The 13966-nt window shown below is 40.4% G+C and overlaps 1 protein-coding gene across 1 annotated transcript; it reads left to right on the forward strand.

Annotated features, from left to right (window-relative positions):
• Nucleotides 1-8663: 8663 nt before the first annotated feature.
• Nucleotides 8664-12661, forward strand: SMIM30 (small integral membrane protein 30). Its single transcript, XM_070947115.1, has 3 exons — nucleotides 8664-8691; nucleotides 9019-9096; nucleotides 11108-12661. Exon 3 carries the CDS (start codon nucleotides 11124-11126, stop codon nucleotides 11319-11321), a length of 198 nt encoding a protein of 65 aa, XP_070803216.1. The 5' UTR covers nucleotides 8664-8691; nucleotides 9019-9096; nucleotides 11108-11123; the 3' UTR covers nucleotides 11322-12661.
• Nucleotides 12662-13966: the final 1305 nt, after the last annotated feature.

Here is a 13966-nt window from a genome sequence, read left to right on the forward strand (position 1 = left end):
AAAGGTCCCTTCCAACTCTGTAATTCTGGTATTGACAAGCAAGCACAGTTAAGCTACTTAAATCCTCCAGAGCAGGGGTCCCCAACCTTTTGGACCTCATGGACCACCAAGTTCATAATTTTAAATTTCGCAGACCACTAATACAAATCCAGTGCGCCACTTGCTGAAGCATTTGGACTCCCAGTGATGGGATAGGGTCCTTCAGGCACTCTCCCCCCTCTTTCTCTCTCTCTCCCCCCCTCTCTCATTCTCTCCCCCCTTTCTCCCTCTCTCCCCCACTCTCTCTCTCTCATTCTCTTTCTCTCCCCTTCTCTTTCTCTCTCTCCCCCCCCTCTCTCTCTCTTTCTCTCTCTTCCCCTTCTCTCTCTCCCCTACTCTCTCATTCTCTTTCTCTCCCCCCCCTTTCTCCCTCTCTCCCCCACTCTCTCTCTCTCATTGTCTTTCTCTCCCCTTCTCTTTCTCTCTCTCCCCCCCCCTCTCTCTCTTTCTCTCTCTCCCCCTTCTCTCTCTCCCCTACTCTCTCTTCCCCCCTTTCTCTTTCCCTCTCTCTCCCCCACTCTCCCCCACGCCCCTCTCTCATTCTCTCTTTCTCTCCCCCCCTTTCTCCCTCTCTCCCCCACTCTCTCTCTCTCTCTCTCTCTCTCTCATTCTCTTTCTCTCCCCTTCTCTTTCTCTCTCTCCCCCCCTCTCTCTCTCTCTTTCTCTCTCTCCCCCTTCTCTCTCTCCCCTACTCTCTCATTCTTTCTCTCCCCCCTTCTCTCTCTCCTCCACTCTCTCTCTCTCATTCTCTCTTTCTCTCGCCCTTCTCTCTCTCCCCCACTCTCTCATTCTTTCTCTCCCCCTTCTCTCTCTCCCCCACTCTTTTTATCTCTTTCTCTCTCCCCCTCTTTCTCTCATTCTCTTTCTCTCTTCCCCCCCTTTCTCTTTCCCTCTCTCTCCCCCACTCTCCCCCACTTTCTCTCTCTCATTCTCTTGCAGGGGGCCGATCTGGTGTCTGCAATGGAGAGCAAAATCCAACTTCTTCTCTCTGCTGTAAGTGCAGCATCAGGATTCCGCCTTGGTATATTTGCTGTGCAAGGCAGCCCTCGTTTCCTGCTGACTCGGAGCGGTAAACAGCGTCTGGTTCGGGGAGCAGCTGGATTTTGCTCTCCATTGCTCTCTCAGCCCCCTGCAAGCTCTCGTCTCTCGAGGAGCGCTCCCTGAAGTGGGGCGGGAAACTTTGGTTGGGCATGAAGTAATGAATGGTTTAAGTGAATGAATTAAAGTGATTTACAAACTTATATAAGAATAAATATAAACATAAACATAAGATAATTATTAAGATGTGAGATAAGAAGTATATATAGAGTATTAATAATTATATTGTGTAATATATAAGCATAGAGTAAGTTGACATAGAAAATACAATTTAATTTATCTAATTATTAGATAAAGATATTAAGAGAGATTTCTTCAGAAGAGTGTGGATATAATAAATAAGAATTACAGAAGTACGTGTATAAAAAAAATTAGAGATTACTGATTATATGATATTGTGGAATAATTTTACTCGAGTGTTAAAAATGTCAAACACGGCAAGTACAAAAAAACCCAGCTACAAATCCACCATTAGCTGCTTCCCCATCAAACCAAAGAACAATAGAAAATATGTTGGGAAAATAAAAAGAAAAATCAGACTTGACAGTAAATAGTATGCAGAATATGTTGCAGATGATACAGGAAACATGAAAACACAAGAGAAAATTGCTGATAGTCATGAAAAGACGAAATTACACCAGAAAGAAATTAAGAATGAAATAGGAGATGTAAAAGAAGATATGCCCAGGCAAAATTCCCCAAGACTAATAGCGCTAACCTGTGAACAGCATTAGGACCAAGCTGGGAAAGGCTACACTTTCATAAATGTGAGCAAATGTAGTGTAGGAAGTTAGCACCCACCCCTTTCCTGGAAGAGTGAAATATTTTAGGAAATATGAAAAAGGCAGAATATTATATTTCCCTGGATGAGAAATGGATAAGCATATTTTAAAGCAGCTCCCATCTTCCTGCCCCCACCCTTTGTCAATGGGCCATTAAGGCCTGAGCCAGTCTATTCTACATAACAAAGATCTACCTCCTTCAGGCAGAGCCATAGTGTCAGACTTCGGTACTGTCTCAAAATTAAATGAATTTCCAAACTGCCAATCTTTAAGGAAATCTTTCTTTAATTGAGCTCAGCCACCAGATCATGACTCCGCGCGGACAAGACTGACCTTTTGCCTCCCAATCCCTCCCTTTCCGACCCCCAAGAGTTTGCTTCTTATTGGCTGTCTTCCAAGTCATTCTTCAGACTTCTTTTCCCCGTCATTTCTCAGGAATGTGGCCCCCTCCCCTGATCTCCACGACAACCAAGCTTCAAAGGGATTTTGCAGGCAAAAGTTTCAGAATTTATCTTTCACTGTCCTCCGCTCTCTCTATGGCAGCGTTACAATGCTGACATCTAGTAGGAATTGCCAAAGATCCAACAAAGATAGGATTAGCCCTCTACACAATAGCAGCAGAAACTCACCACATGTGACCTGGGAAGCACATGTGACCATCAGACAGCAAGGCTAGCTAAGACCCCCACCCCCTGGGAGTCTGACAACTAATCAGATACTCTTTCGGGGGCCCAGGAAATGTAAAGCCAGAGAGAGCATAAAAACCCGAGGATTTACTGTATCTGCCCCCTTTTCTGTTCAGGAACTCAAGCCATGTGATCCTGTCCACCATTAAACCATCTTTCCAAGCAGTCTCCATGTTTCCAGTGTCTGTTTCCCCACTTGGAGCAGAACCCAGAAGGATGTTTCTTCCAACAGTACAACTTAACGAAACATGTCTAATATGGATTTTAGACTTTTCCCCACTAATTTCAGATATACATCCATGTCACCCATTAAAAAAAAAAAAGCTATTATCTGAGCCAAAAACTACTTAGTCTGGAATAAGAGAGAGAGAGAGAGAATATCAAATCAAAAACCCAAAGGTGCTTTTTCACGAAACAACTGGACTTTTTTTTTCCTTTGAAGACCTTTCGCTTCTCATCCAAGAAGCTTCAGCTTTGATTGGATGGTGGGAAATGGAAGGATTTATATTCCATCCAGACAGCTGGTCATTTGCACGTTTTAATGTTTTTTATTCAAAATGCAAATGTCAGGTTTCGAGGTCGTCTCAAATAAATTGCATTTCAAACAAAGTCTTCGAAGAAAAACTCCTATTTATTAAGCATGGCATTCTAAAACCCGACTACAATTGAAGCCAACACTGACTTCCAGCCCCCAAACCCTCCCTTTCCGTTCCTGACTCCCCTGCACTCATTGGCCATCTTCCAAGTCATTCTACCCCTAATCTACTCCAGCTCAAAGGAATTTCCCCCTCCTCATCCCATCTCCTAGGGGATATTATCTCCAGGGAAAATAAGTAGGTGAAAAGTCAAACATCCCTTTCCAGATGCCTTCGCTTCTCCTTCTTATGTCAGCACTAGAGTAAATGCAGGTTGAAGTGCTGACAGCAAATGCAAATGCAAATGACCAGCTGACTGCATGGAATATAAATCTTCAAAGGAAAAAAAAAGTCCAGTTGCCTCCTGAAAAAGCACCTTTGGGACAACCATACCTGGATGACCGAGAACCTCCATAGACATCAAAGGGAAAAAATATCAAAACTACATCATTAAAATGTTAATACATAAATGTTAATACTATTGTAGGAAGAAATATCCTTCTGGGTTCAGCTCCAAGTGGGGAAAAAGACACTGAAAACATGGAGACTGCTTGGAAAGATGGTTTAATGGTGGACAGGATCACATGGTTTGAGTTCCTGAACAGAAAAGGGCGAGATACAGTGAGTCCCTGGGTTTTATGCTCTCTCTGGCTTTGAACTTCCTGGGGCCCCGAAAGAGTATCCTGATGGTTGTCAGACTCCCAGGGGTTGGAGGTCTTAGCTAGCCTTGCTGGCTGATGTAATCTTCCCAGGTGCCATGTGGTGAGTTTCTGTCCTAGATGGTCCTATTGTTTTGCAGATTATGGTCCTTTGACAAAGGATTGAGTTTCTGCCTCTGGCCCATTAATAAAGGTGTGGGGGGGGGGAGGCAGGAAGCTGCTTTGACTTTAAAACATGTTTCTCCATTTCTCATCCAGAGCAATATAATATTCTGCCTTTTTAATATTTCCTAAAATATTTCATTCTTCCAGGAAAGGGGTGGGTGCTAACTTCCTATAATTCCTACTTTTAAAAAAAAAAAAACCGTGAGTTTTGAAATAAGTTCTTGGCAAACAATTAAAATTGATCAGGTCAGGGAGGCTTGATGGGTGCTTTTAATTGTTCTGATGCAAAGGGGAAGGCATTGATAGAGGGAACAGAAAAGGATTCCTTCAGTGGCTTCCAAAAGCTTTCAACCATGAAGGTCTAGCAGCCAGGAGAAAAGTTCTGGTAAGAATTTTACAGTATCCAATTTCTATGCCAATTAATTTCAGATGTCAGATATCATTTTCTGTGAGCTTCCAGTCAGGTTTCAAGCAAACACATGTCCCAAAAATTTTCACAGCCATGATTTTCTTTTAAATTACAGACTGCTTATTTCATGTGTTGGTTACTAAACCTGCCTAGCTCTTACTTTAGTGCATCCAGGATTTGTGAGTCCAAATTGAGGTTAGCCAGTGTACAATCCAGGCTTTTTTTTTTTTTTAATTACACACAATGAGCCCTGGGACTTCTACTCATGAGACCACCAGCGCAACATATCGTGCTTTACTGGGCAACTGGGTTGTGAGTCAGTCAGGGCTTCAGTTTGGGATATCACTTTTTCTGCTATCTCTTCAAGTGAGGAAATTGCCTGAGGGGGATTGCCCCCTCCCCCATGGAATTAGCAGGGAGATATGACTACTTGGGCTTTTAGTGCTACAGAGCAAAAATCAACCTAGGAGAAGCTTTGTGTGGAGGTAAGTGAAGGGAATAGTTTCAGTCTAATTCTGAATGGTGTGTCTCTCTGTGTGTGCATGTGTATGCAGCTACTCTAATATAGGCAATACAAACATTTTGGACATATTTCTCCTCCCCACCAGACAGAAATCTAAGGTGTACATAACTTGCTGTGGCAGCCACTCCCAAATACAAGCTTTACATGAGTACATTAGACTGATTACTATATAAATGAGACAAGAAAAAAAACCTTACAATGAATTTCCACCCTCCCCCCCATAGTCTTTCCAGCTGTCTTCTGGGGATTGAAAAGAGTCTTTTAATCTTTGCTTGTACATCTCAGGGTTTTTTCTTTCATGTCTGCTGGGTTGCATGCTTGGTGGTAAGGCTGGTCAGTCAGGCTTGGGAAAGTCTGCTCCACTCTGGTTGCTGTGATGACTTTCAGTGGAGGCTGGATTCAAACCCAATTTCTGGCTCAAACAGATGGAAGGTCTCCTTTGGAGGCAGCACTTGGATCCATGTGCTCTGCTTCCACAGTTGCAGAGTCATCTGTGCTGGGCTGAAAGACATTAGAACTGGGTCCCCTCCCCCCTTTTGTGGGTAATCTTCCCAGGAAAGGCATTGTAACAGGATTAGAGATGGGGGGGGGGTAGATAGCTTGCAGGCAGAGTTTGAAAAGAAACAACACAACAGTATTGCAGTTACTAAACAGATAATGCAGTTTCAACAAAATGGAGACACAACAGATAAGAAAAAACTGGATTCACTTGCTTCAGGGAAGAGATGAACAGGTAAACCTATTTAAACACATACAGTAAATGCAAGACTGATTTTTTTTTCCTTGTAAATGAACTTAAAACGTTTCCTCATAAACTTGAGTTGTTACTTTAAGATACAGAGAGGGAAGGAGAAAAAAAAACAGAAATAAAATGAAAAGTTCTCTTTACTCTGTTCTTGTTGGCCAGACAAACACAGGGCAAAGGCTCTTTCTTTCTCTCTCTCTCTCCCATTTTTCATTGCTTCAACCTTTTTTCTTTTTTTTTTCCTCTAACAATTTCAAATTCTTGTCTCTAGGGATCAGATACATTTTACAATTACAATTACCTCAAGGGCGCACAAAGACTTAGACATACACACATAAAAACAAAGGACGACAAAGAGATGAAAACAGAACTCTGAGATTTACACATACACTGATCATTCCTGCCATAAATCTCAGTTAAATTAGGGAAGGCACAAATCTTAACAAACATACCATGTGGTTGCATAGAAGACAGAGAGACAAACAAACAAACAAACAAAACCCCCAACATTCCTATTTATATATTTCCCTTTTCTTTTAAGTACCTTTATTTAGCCAAATTTGTCTCCCGGTGTTATCTCTTAGCAGAGCCTATTTTTTTTACACAATTTTCTCAATTTCTTTTTTGCTTTAATTTATATGCCGTCCTTCTCCGAAGACTCAGGGCGGCTTACAATGCATTAAGCAATAGCCTTCATACTTTTGTATATTTATACAAAGTCAGCTTATTGCCCCCACAATCTGGGTCCTCATTTTACCTCATTTTACCTACTTTTGAAAAGATGGAAGGCTGAGTCAACCTTTTTCTCATGCCAGCTAAAACTGGCACCCGCCTGGCGTCCCAGGCCTCAAGCAATGCTTCCAGGGGGCTACCCTCCACTCTCGAGCTACCGCTTCCTATGACCCTTGAAATGTAAGGTTCACTTTGGCTTAGCCGGGTGGGTCACCTGCAGTTTTCAGAATACAAAAAAAAATTCTGGGAAGGACTTTGATTCCCTCACGAAGTATAGGCCCCTTCCTACCGAGGGAATTCACCTGGATTTTCGGATCAAAAAGGTAATCCGTGAGGACCAACTGCCCCCTGCAGCGGTACCGGCACCTCCTTACTCTATTTGCAACTAACAGGGCTATGCTTTCTTGAAAACACCAGAGATTCCCTTTACTTTTATTGCCCTTTTCATTTTTGCTCAATGTTCGCTCGGCTTCCGTTCCCTTTAAACACAAAGTCCCACATTCGGCGACCCCCCCCCCCCGCTTTCTCTATCCTACCGGTCATGACTCGATGGAGCTAGTGGTAGGCAGAGGTGCGGCTAGAGGTCGCTCAAAGAGGTGAAATCAGACTGTTGTCCGGGTGGAATCCCACACACACACTTCCTCCTTCCCTAACAGAAGGTCCTGTGCTCTGGCAAAACCCTCATGCTCTCCAGACTGTTGGTCTTTCTGCAGTTAGGAAATGCACAGAGCAAGCAATATCCAGCTGTGATTGGGAGAAGGGCCTTCACTCACACACATGCAGGCATACACACATTTCATATGCTTTTCCATGCTTTAAAATTAAAATTTAGAGGTACTCACCTTCTTTCCAAGCAGCCTTTGAGCTCAAACTCAAAACCCCTTTAAAACCTAGTTCCGAATGGCCAAGGTCCAGGAAAACATGCCCACAGACTCAATGGGTCTGCTGCTAACAAGGGAGGCTTACCTGGGCCTGGTCCATTGGTTAGGTTAGCTTGGAGTCCCATCTGTGGGGGTGCCAAATTGTAGGAAGAAATATCCTTCTGGGTTCAGCTCCAAGTGGGGAAAAAGACACTGAAAACATGGAGACTGCTTGGAAAGATAGTTTAATAGTGGACAGGATCAAATGGTTTGAGTTCCTGAACAGAAAAAGGCGAGATACAGCAAGTCCCCGGGTTTTATCCTCTCTCTGACTTTGAACTTCCTAGTGCCCCGAAAGAGTATCCTGATAGTTGTCAGACTCCCAGGGGTTGGAGGTCTTAGCTAGCCTTGCTGGCTGATGTAATCTTCCCAGGTGCCATGTGGTGAGTTTCTGTCCTAGATGGGTCCTATTGTTTTGCAGATTATGGTCCTTTGACAAAGGATTGAGTTTCTGCCTCTGGCCCATTAACAAAGGTGTGGGGGGGGGGGGAGGCAGGAAGTTGCTTTGTCTTTAAAACATGTTTCTCCATTTCTCATCCAGGGAAATATAATATTCTGCCTTTTTAATATTTTCTAAAATATTTCATTCTTCCAGGAAAGGGGTGGGTGCTAACTTCCTACACTATGATATTTACATACCTAATAGCATTTCTAACAGCATTCAGGAAATCAAGAAAAAGACACACCAGTGTTTTATTTTACTTATTTTTGAATTTATAAAGTCGCATTTGCATTCTGAGCCTTTCAGAAGGCTGTTTTTTGCTAGCGTTTGAGAAGTGGAAAAAAGCAGCGTGGCTCGTCCTCTTCTCTTCTCATAAGTTTCCTGAAGATGGGCTCGAATGCGAGTCCGAAAGCTTGGAAGACTAAATCTCTGGTCCAGGTGACCGACTAAGATTGGATCTTGCCACATTATCCTGGGACAGGATTGTTTGCCTTTATTCTTTCGTATCTCTTTGCCGCTCATTAGTGACCGCATGGATTATTGCAGAAAGGTATGGTGGCTTTAGATTAAAGCTTTTGTGGAGTTCAACTTCCAAAATTCTCCAGCCATTTTAAATGAATTGCCTAATCTAAGAAACACTGGATTAAAGCCCGAGTTTCACCCGACTTCAACACCAAAAGACGCTTGCAACGCTTGCAATTTACAAGGATTCAAACTAAGATTCTTTGAGGCACTCAGTGGTTAACGAGAACGTTGCGCAATGCATGACGGAAGTTGTAGGCATCGACGGTTTGGGATTGCGCAAGCCAATCAGATCCTCCTTTTCTTTCTACTGGTAATGGCCGCTACCAGGAAGGTAAATCATGCTGTTTGCTCCAGGGCCACGGAAGGTTAATGTTTTAGCGGTTGGTGCCCGGGGCGTGCCAGATAACTCCTTTCTGATTCAAATGGTCCGTTCCTCATCGATAGCAACCCTGGGTCCGGTTGAGCCACGTACTTTCCAAGGAAGTTAGCTGGGGTAACTTAGTGTTGCTACTGCACATGACTCGAAGCATTTGATCGGGACGTGTCATAATCTGCCTTTCACTGGTATCATTAACACTCTTGCGGATTTAATTCGTTTCGGGTAACAGAACAAGCCTGGTTTGGGGTCCGTGTTCTCCCTCCCTTCTCCTTTCTTTAGTAGGGCGACCGGATGGTTCCCAAGACCTCAAAGTTAGCCAAAGAAAGAAAGAAAGCAGAAATACCCACCCACCCCCAGGTAAGAGGCTTTCAGTGGGGTGTTTCTCGGGATTGCCATATTATCTAAGACTTCCACTTTTCCAGACCGGAAAATAGCGGCATCCTGTGTGCCTACAAGTTTTATGCATCAATAAATTTGTCCAGTCTTTTAAAATACTAAAGTCTTCTTGCTGATTTGTCTAATATTCTGGGCAAGACTTAGAAGTGTTTCGATGTCTTCGTTGTTTATTCTAGGAAATTCTGTTAATTTGGGAGGCAGAATCTGCCTTCCAGTTCTTGTTGATTGAGCTGAGACAGAATGATTAGTCCAATGTCAACCAGCTGGCTTCCTGTTTAAAGAAGGCCTAAAACTTGCAATCTCCTGGCTTCTAGGCCAACACCAGTACATCAAGCTGGCTGTCAGTTTGGATGGAATATTAATTGTATGTTTTTAAGGCTGCATCCCAGAAGCCATAGAACTGCATCCTAACAAATTTCAGTGACAGACTTCTACAATATTTTCCTTCCCTCTATATGACTTTTCAGTTGTCTTTGGACATTTTGTGGAGTCCTTGATGCTCTCTGAGCTTGGTTGTTTGCTTGCAGACATTTCATTGCATTTATCTGACCAGATAAACCATCAGTTTATGGATTTCTTAAATTCTTCTTATAATGCTTATAGCTAAGATTTTAACAGCACAAAACAATTTCTCATTTTACAAAGGTTATTTTTTAATTTTAGTTGAACAAATGTATTTGTAGTAATAGCACGTGATTTGGAAAAGGCTAGAGGGAGCATTTTACTTCTAATTTACTTCTATAAGTCAGGTATGATAACCGCACTTTTGCTTTGTCAGTGGTGTTATGCATGTTTAAACTATAAAGATCGCTATGTCCACTGAAAAGTTATGATTTACTCCTTATTCTTAACCCTAAATTTGAGGAAAGTAGATTCTGGCTATTTAAAAAAACCCTAGTAGTGAAAGCAAATTGACAATGGAGTCAGTTGGTGGATTTCCCTTCACTGGGTATATTCTAGCAGAGGCTGGACAGCCATCTGTGCAGATATTAAGTTTGGACTCATGGTCAAAATTATTCCTTCCACATTCATTATATCATTCTTGTCCTATGTTGTAGGTAGGTAGGTAGGAAGAATAGTGTAAATTGTGAGGACATGGCTAGGGAAGGAGCATTTACAGCATATTCTGATGCACTCTTTTGTATCAGTGAAAGATTATTGTATCTGAACTCTGCTATAGCAAGAAGGCTTGGATATACAAAACTTGCTTATCGTACCACTTAAAATACATATAATTTTTTTGTATTTGTTGCAGCACAAAGTAGGAAATTTTTAACAGCTGTATCCAAATATGACTTTGAGTGCTCAAAGCAGGTGGTCACAGGAATATATATGGTGAAGGGGGGCTTCTATTTACCACCTCTGCTGTGACTTAATAATTTCTCTTTATTTCTGATGGCAGAATGCTTATATGGTGGAACTACACCACCCATCTTTGCAACAGACCCAGCTGGAATGTACCTCTCAAGATGTTCCCAGATTCAGGGGCAGAATCTGTTCCCAGATTCTGCCCCTGACTTTAAGAAGCAGCAAAGCACAGATGCTTCCAGAGTGTTAGTAGGGTTGCCATGAATGAAAAAAAATCGGCTAAAAAGACATTTTTTAAAAGCTACAAAAGTTGAGTATTGCTTATGGTTATGAAATACAGCATATTAAAAATGTAGGAAACCAGTTAGGATGGAATAATGGAGTAAGGAAATTGGCTGTCTTTCTGGAGAAATAAGTGAGAACTTGCTGTAAAGCAACAATTGGTTACAGGTCCCATTTCTTCCATTCTGTTTCTTGCACAATAAAATGTTTCATCTATACTCAGCTCCTTTCCCAAAGGGCCTAGGCTAGGCTGTTATGCTGATGTTACCGAAAGTGGGTTCTATCTAGTATCTAGTATCCCTCATAATGTCTTTGCTTTCCTTTCTTTTTGTGTTTAAATACATCTGATTGGTTATTTCTATGTATTTAATATTTCCTTCAGGATCATCTGATCTGTAATGACTGGGAACATGGCCACCACCAGGAATGCTTCACAGCTCTTCTTGGTATTTTTCTTGTTGCTTTTTTGCCTACCTGTAGTGGAAGCTTTAGATATGGGTGATGCATTAGCTTTGTTGCTAGGTGTGGCTCTTAGTTGTGTTGGATTCTGTGCCTGCCTCGGTCTATATGCAAGAAGACGACATGGAGAGCAATGACTTTAAGTACAAAATGTCCAGCTGAAGTGCAACTGTCCTGATGGATGTTGTTGCAGTTAAGGAAGAGTTTCAAGATGTTCCCCAACTCATCAAATCTTTATTGCCATGTACTGCTTAAGAAGAAAGACCATTCATAATGGGAAGACTGTGGAGAAAGCTGCTTCAAGTTCATAAGAACATTTTGTATGTCATTAAGGTGTTGCCTTAAAAGAGAATGATACTGGTTTTCAATTGCATAAGAAAATGCATCAATAAAAGTTAATTAACTGAAGTGCAGCAGGAAATATAGAGGGGTAAAAGACAATATAGTTCGCATTCAAATGATATACAGAAAATATACGACATAGGACACATAACTATCCTCATAATTACTTGAGAGATGATTTTTTTTCTTCTTCTGAAATATTTCTCTATTTCATTTTTCCCCAAATTAAACCAAAGTATTTTGTTGTAAAGTCAAGTTGCTGTGTACTATCCAATATTTTGTTGTTTTCATTTGGTTACCATTTATGTTACAGTTAATGTTGAAAAGTTAGTCTCCATTGTCTCCTTAAAGCATTGCAAATATTCTAATATAGTAATATGTAATCCAGTGCCATCAAATGTTTAGTTTATAACTCCCATAATCCCTGACCATCAGCCATTTGATTTATGAGAATTGTAATCTTAAAATATGGTAGCATAATCCTCATAGATTAACTTTTATGATTTCTCAGTTCTACAGAAGAATTGCTGGGAACAATATTTAAATGACCAACCCTTTTCTATACAGTATATATCTCCTCACTTGTATTGTTTGCACATTTTTAATAAATTGTGAAACTTTCACTATTTTCAAAGTATTGAATAAGGTAAAGGATTAATGAGAATTGAACAGTGATTTATTCTTGGTTTTCCAGTGTAACTAAATAAACTTTAATATGAGGTTAACTTAATAACCTCCATGCTCTTTAACATGCCTTTCGCTGCTTTAATTCACCCATGATTAAATATTAGTTATTGAAAATATGCCTAAATTTAACAAGAGCACTGTTGAAGCTCATATTAAAACAATTTTATTATAATTCAAGTTTGGTAGTAAGAGAAAGGTAGAAATTTTCTTAACATGCACATATAGACCCATTATAAGAATGTTACCCACAAATGGTTTAAAATTATTGTAATGTCTGGTATAAATATTGCATATGATATACAAAAGATATAGCAGAAATATACTATTCTAATGTATTTTAAAGGCATTTTTCTTATGACCCATGCACATTCTATATGTACATCCTGTATTGAATTCTGCTGCAGATATATGGAGATAAATTACAAAATATTTTAAAATCTTCTAAAAATGTTTGATGTTATTTAGATAACTAGCTGCAAGTAGTATCTCATAAGGGACTGAATTCCACCATGCTAATCTTAAAATTAGAAGAGGTTGGGATACTTCAGTGTGAAATATTGGTCTCCAGCCAACTTGAAGCAGATCCAAAGGTACATTTAGGACATCAAGATTACCAAAGCCTAATTTTAAAGTATTTTTTGGCAACCAGAAAGAAACCAAGACAAGAAAGGTAGAGCCCATTGCCATTGATTGGTAAGGTGCTGAGGCATGTGGATGATAGTGAGATAAGAGGAGTGCCATGGAGAAACCACATACTGGGAAGAAGTAGAGAATGCAACGCTTGGGGCAATCCAGTCGGATGGTTAAAAGATTCAAGGATATGATTGAAAACTATAAGGAATAATGGGATGGTTGGAATTCTACAAATGAAACTTGGGAGAGCATAATATGTGATTGTGTTTGAAGGGGAGGGAGAAATCAGAAAAGGGTGATTCTAAAGAAAATTGTGACTGTAATTACATTTTTGGCTCTTAAAAATATTCCTAGAAATAGAAGACAGGAATACTGAATCAGTTGACTGAGTTTGAAGGAGAACAATTTGCATGTTGAAGCTAAGCTTCTACTGTACAAGATTATAAAAAAGATTTCAGCAAGTCATCTGTGGTACTTTGAAATTCCAAAAATGCACACAGACTTGCAACTTCTAATTTTACAATATTGTTAGCCAGACTATGAGTATCTATGGATTCTGATAGGAATATGGAAATTATCAAAGGAAATTACTGAAAATACTTTCATATAACTGATTTTAAGTTGCAAAATATTTCTCCTTTTCAGCAACTCTTCCTTGTCAGTAATACTTGACCAATATTACCCCCTTTGAAACAAATGGTAAAACCATTACCCCATTAAATCAAATCTACTCACCCTGTCTTACTGCATATTAGTAGTTATGCTGTATATGCTTTATTGTAGTAAAAGTTATACAAGATTGGTCAATGGAAGATACTCAGTATTTTGAAATTTAGAACTGTATCTACAAGAGACTCAAACTCTGACGCACTTCCAATATAGGGAATATTGGTTATGCTAGATGCCAAAAATAAATTAACATTACAGTTATTTTCTCATTTTGGACATATTTTTTTATTTGTGGCTGATGTTTAAAAGATACAAAGCAAGTTTTTGAAATATGCCTGAGACAACCATTATTTCTGGTCTAATTTTCTTTCCCCTTTCCTTTTGCCTTCTCATGTAAAAGCTGATTTTTGGGCTAGTTGTTCGGAGATGTTTCTACCCTTCTATTGTCACA

This window comes from Pituophis catenifer, unplaced genomic scaffold (genome assembly GCF_029215685.1).
Source record: "Pituophis catenifer annectens isolate HBS135680 unplaced genomic scaffold, rPitCat1.0.hap2 SCAF_7, whole genome shotgun sequence".
Taxonomy (NCBI): Eukaryota; Metazoa; Chordata; class Lepidosauria; order Squamata; family Colubridae; genus Pituophis; species Pituophis catenifer.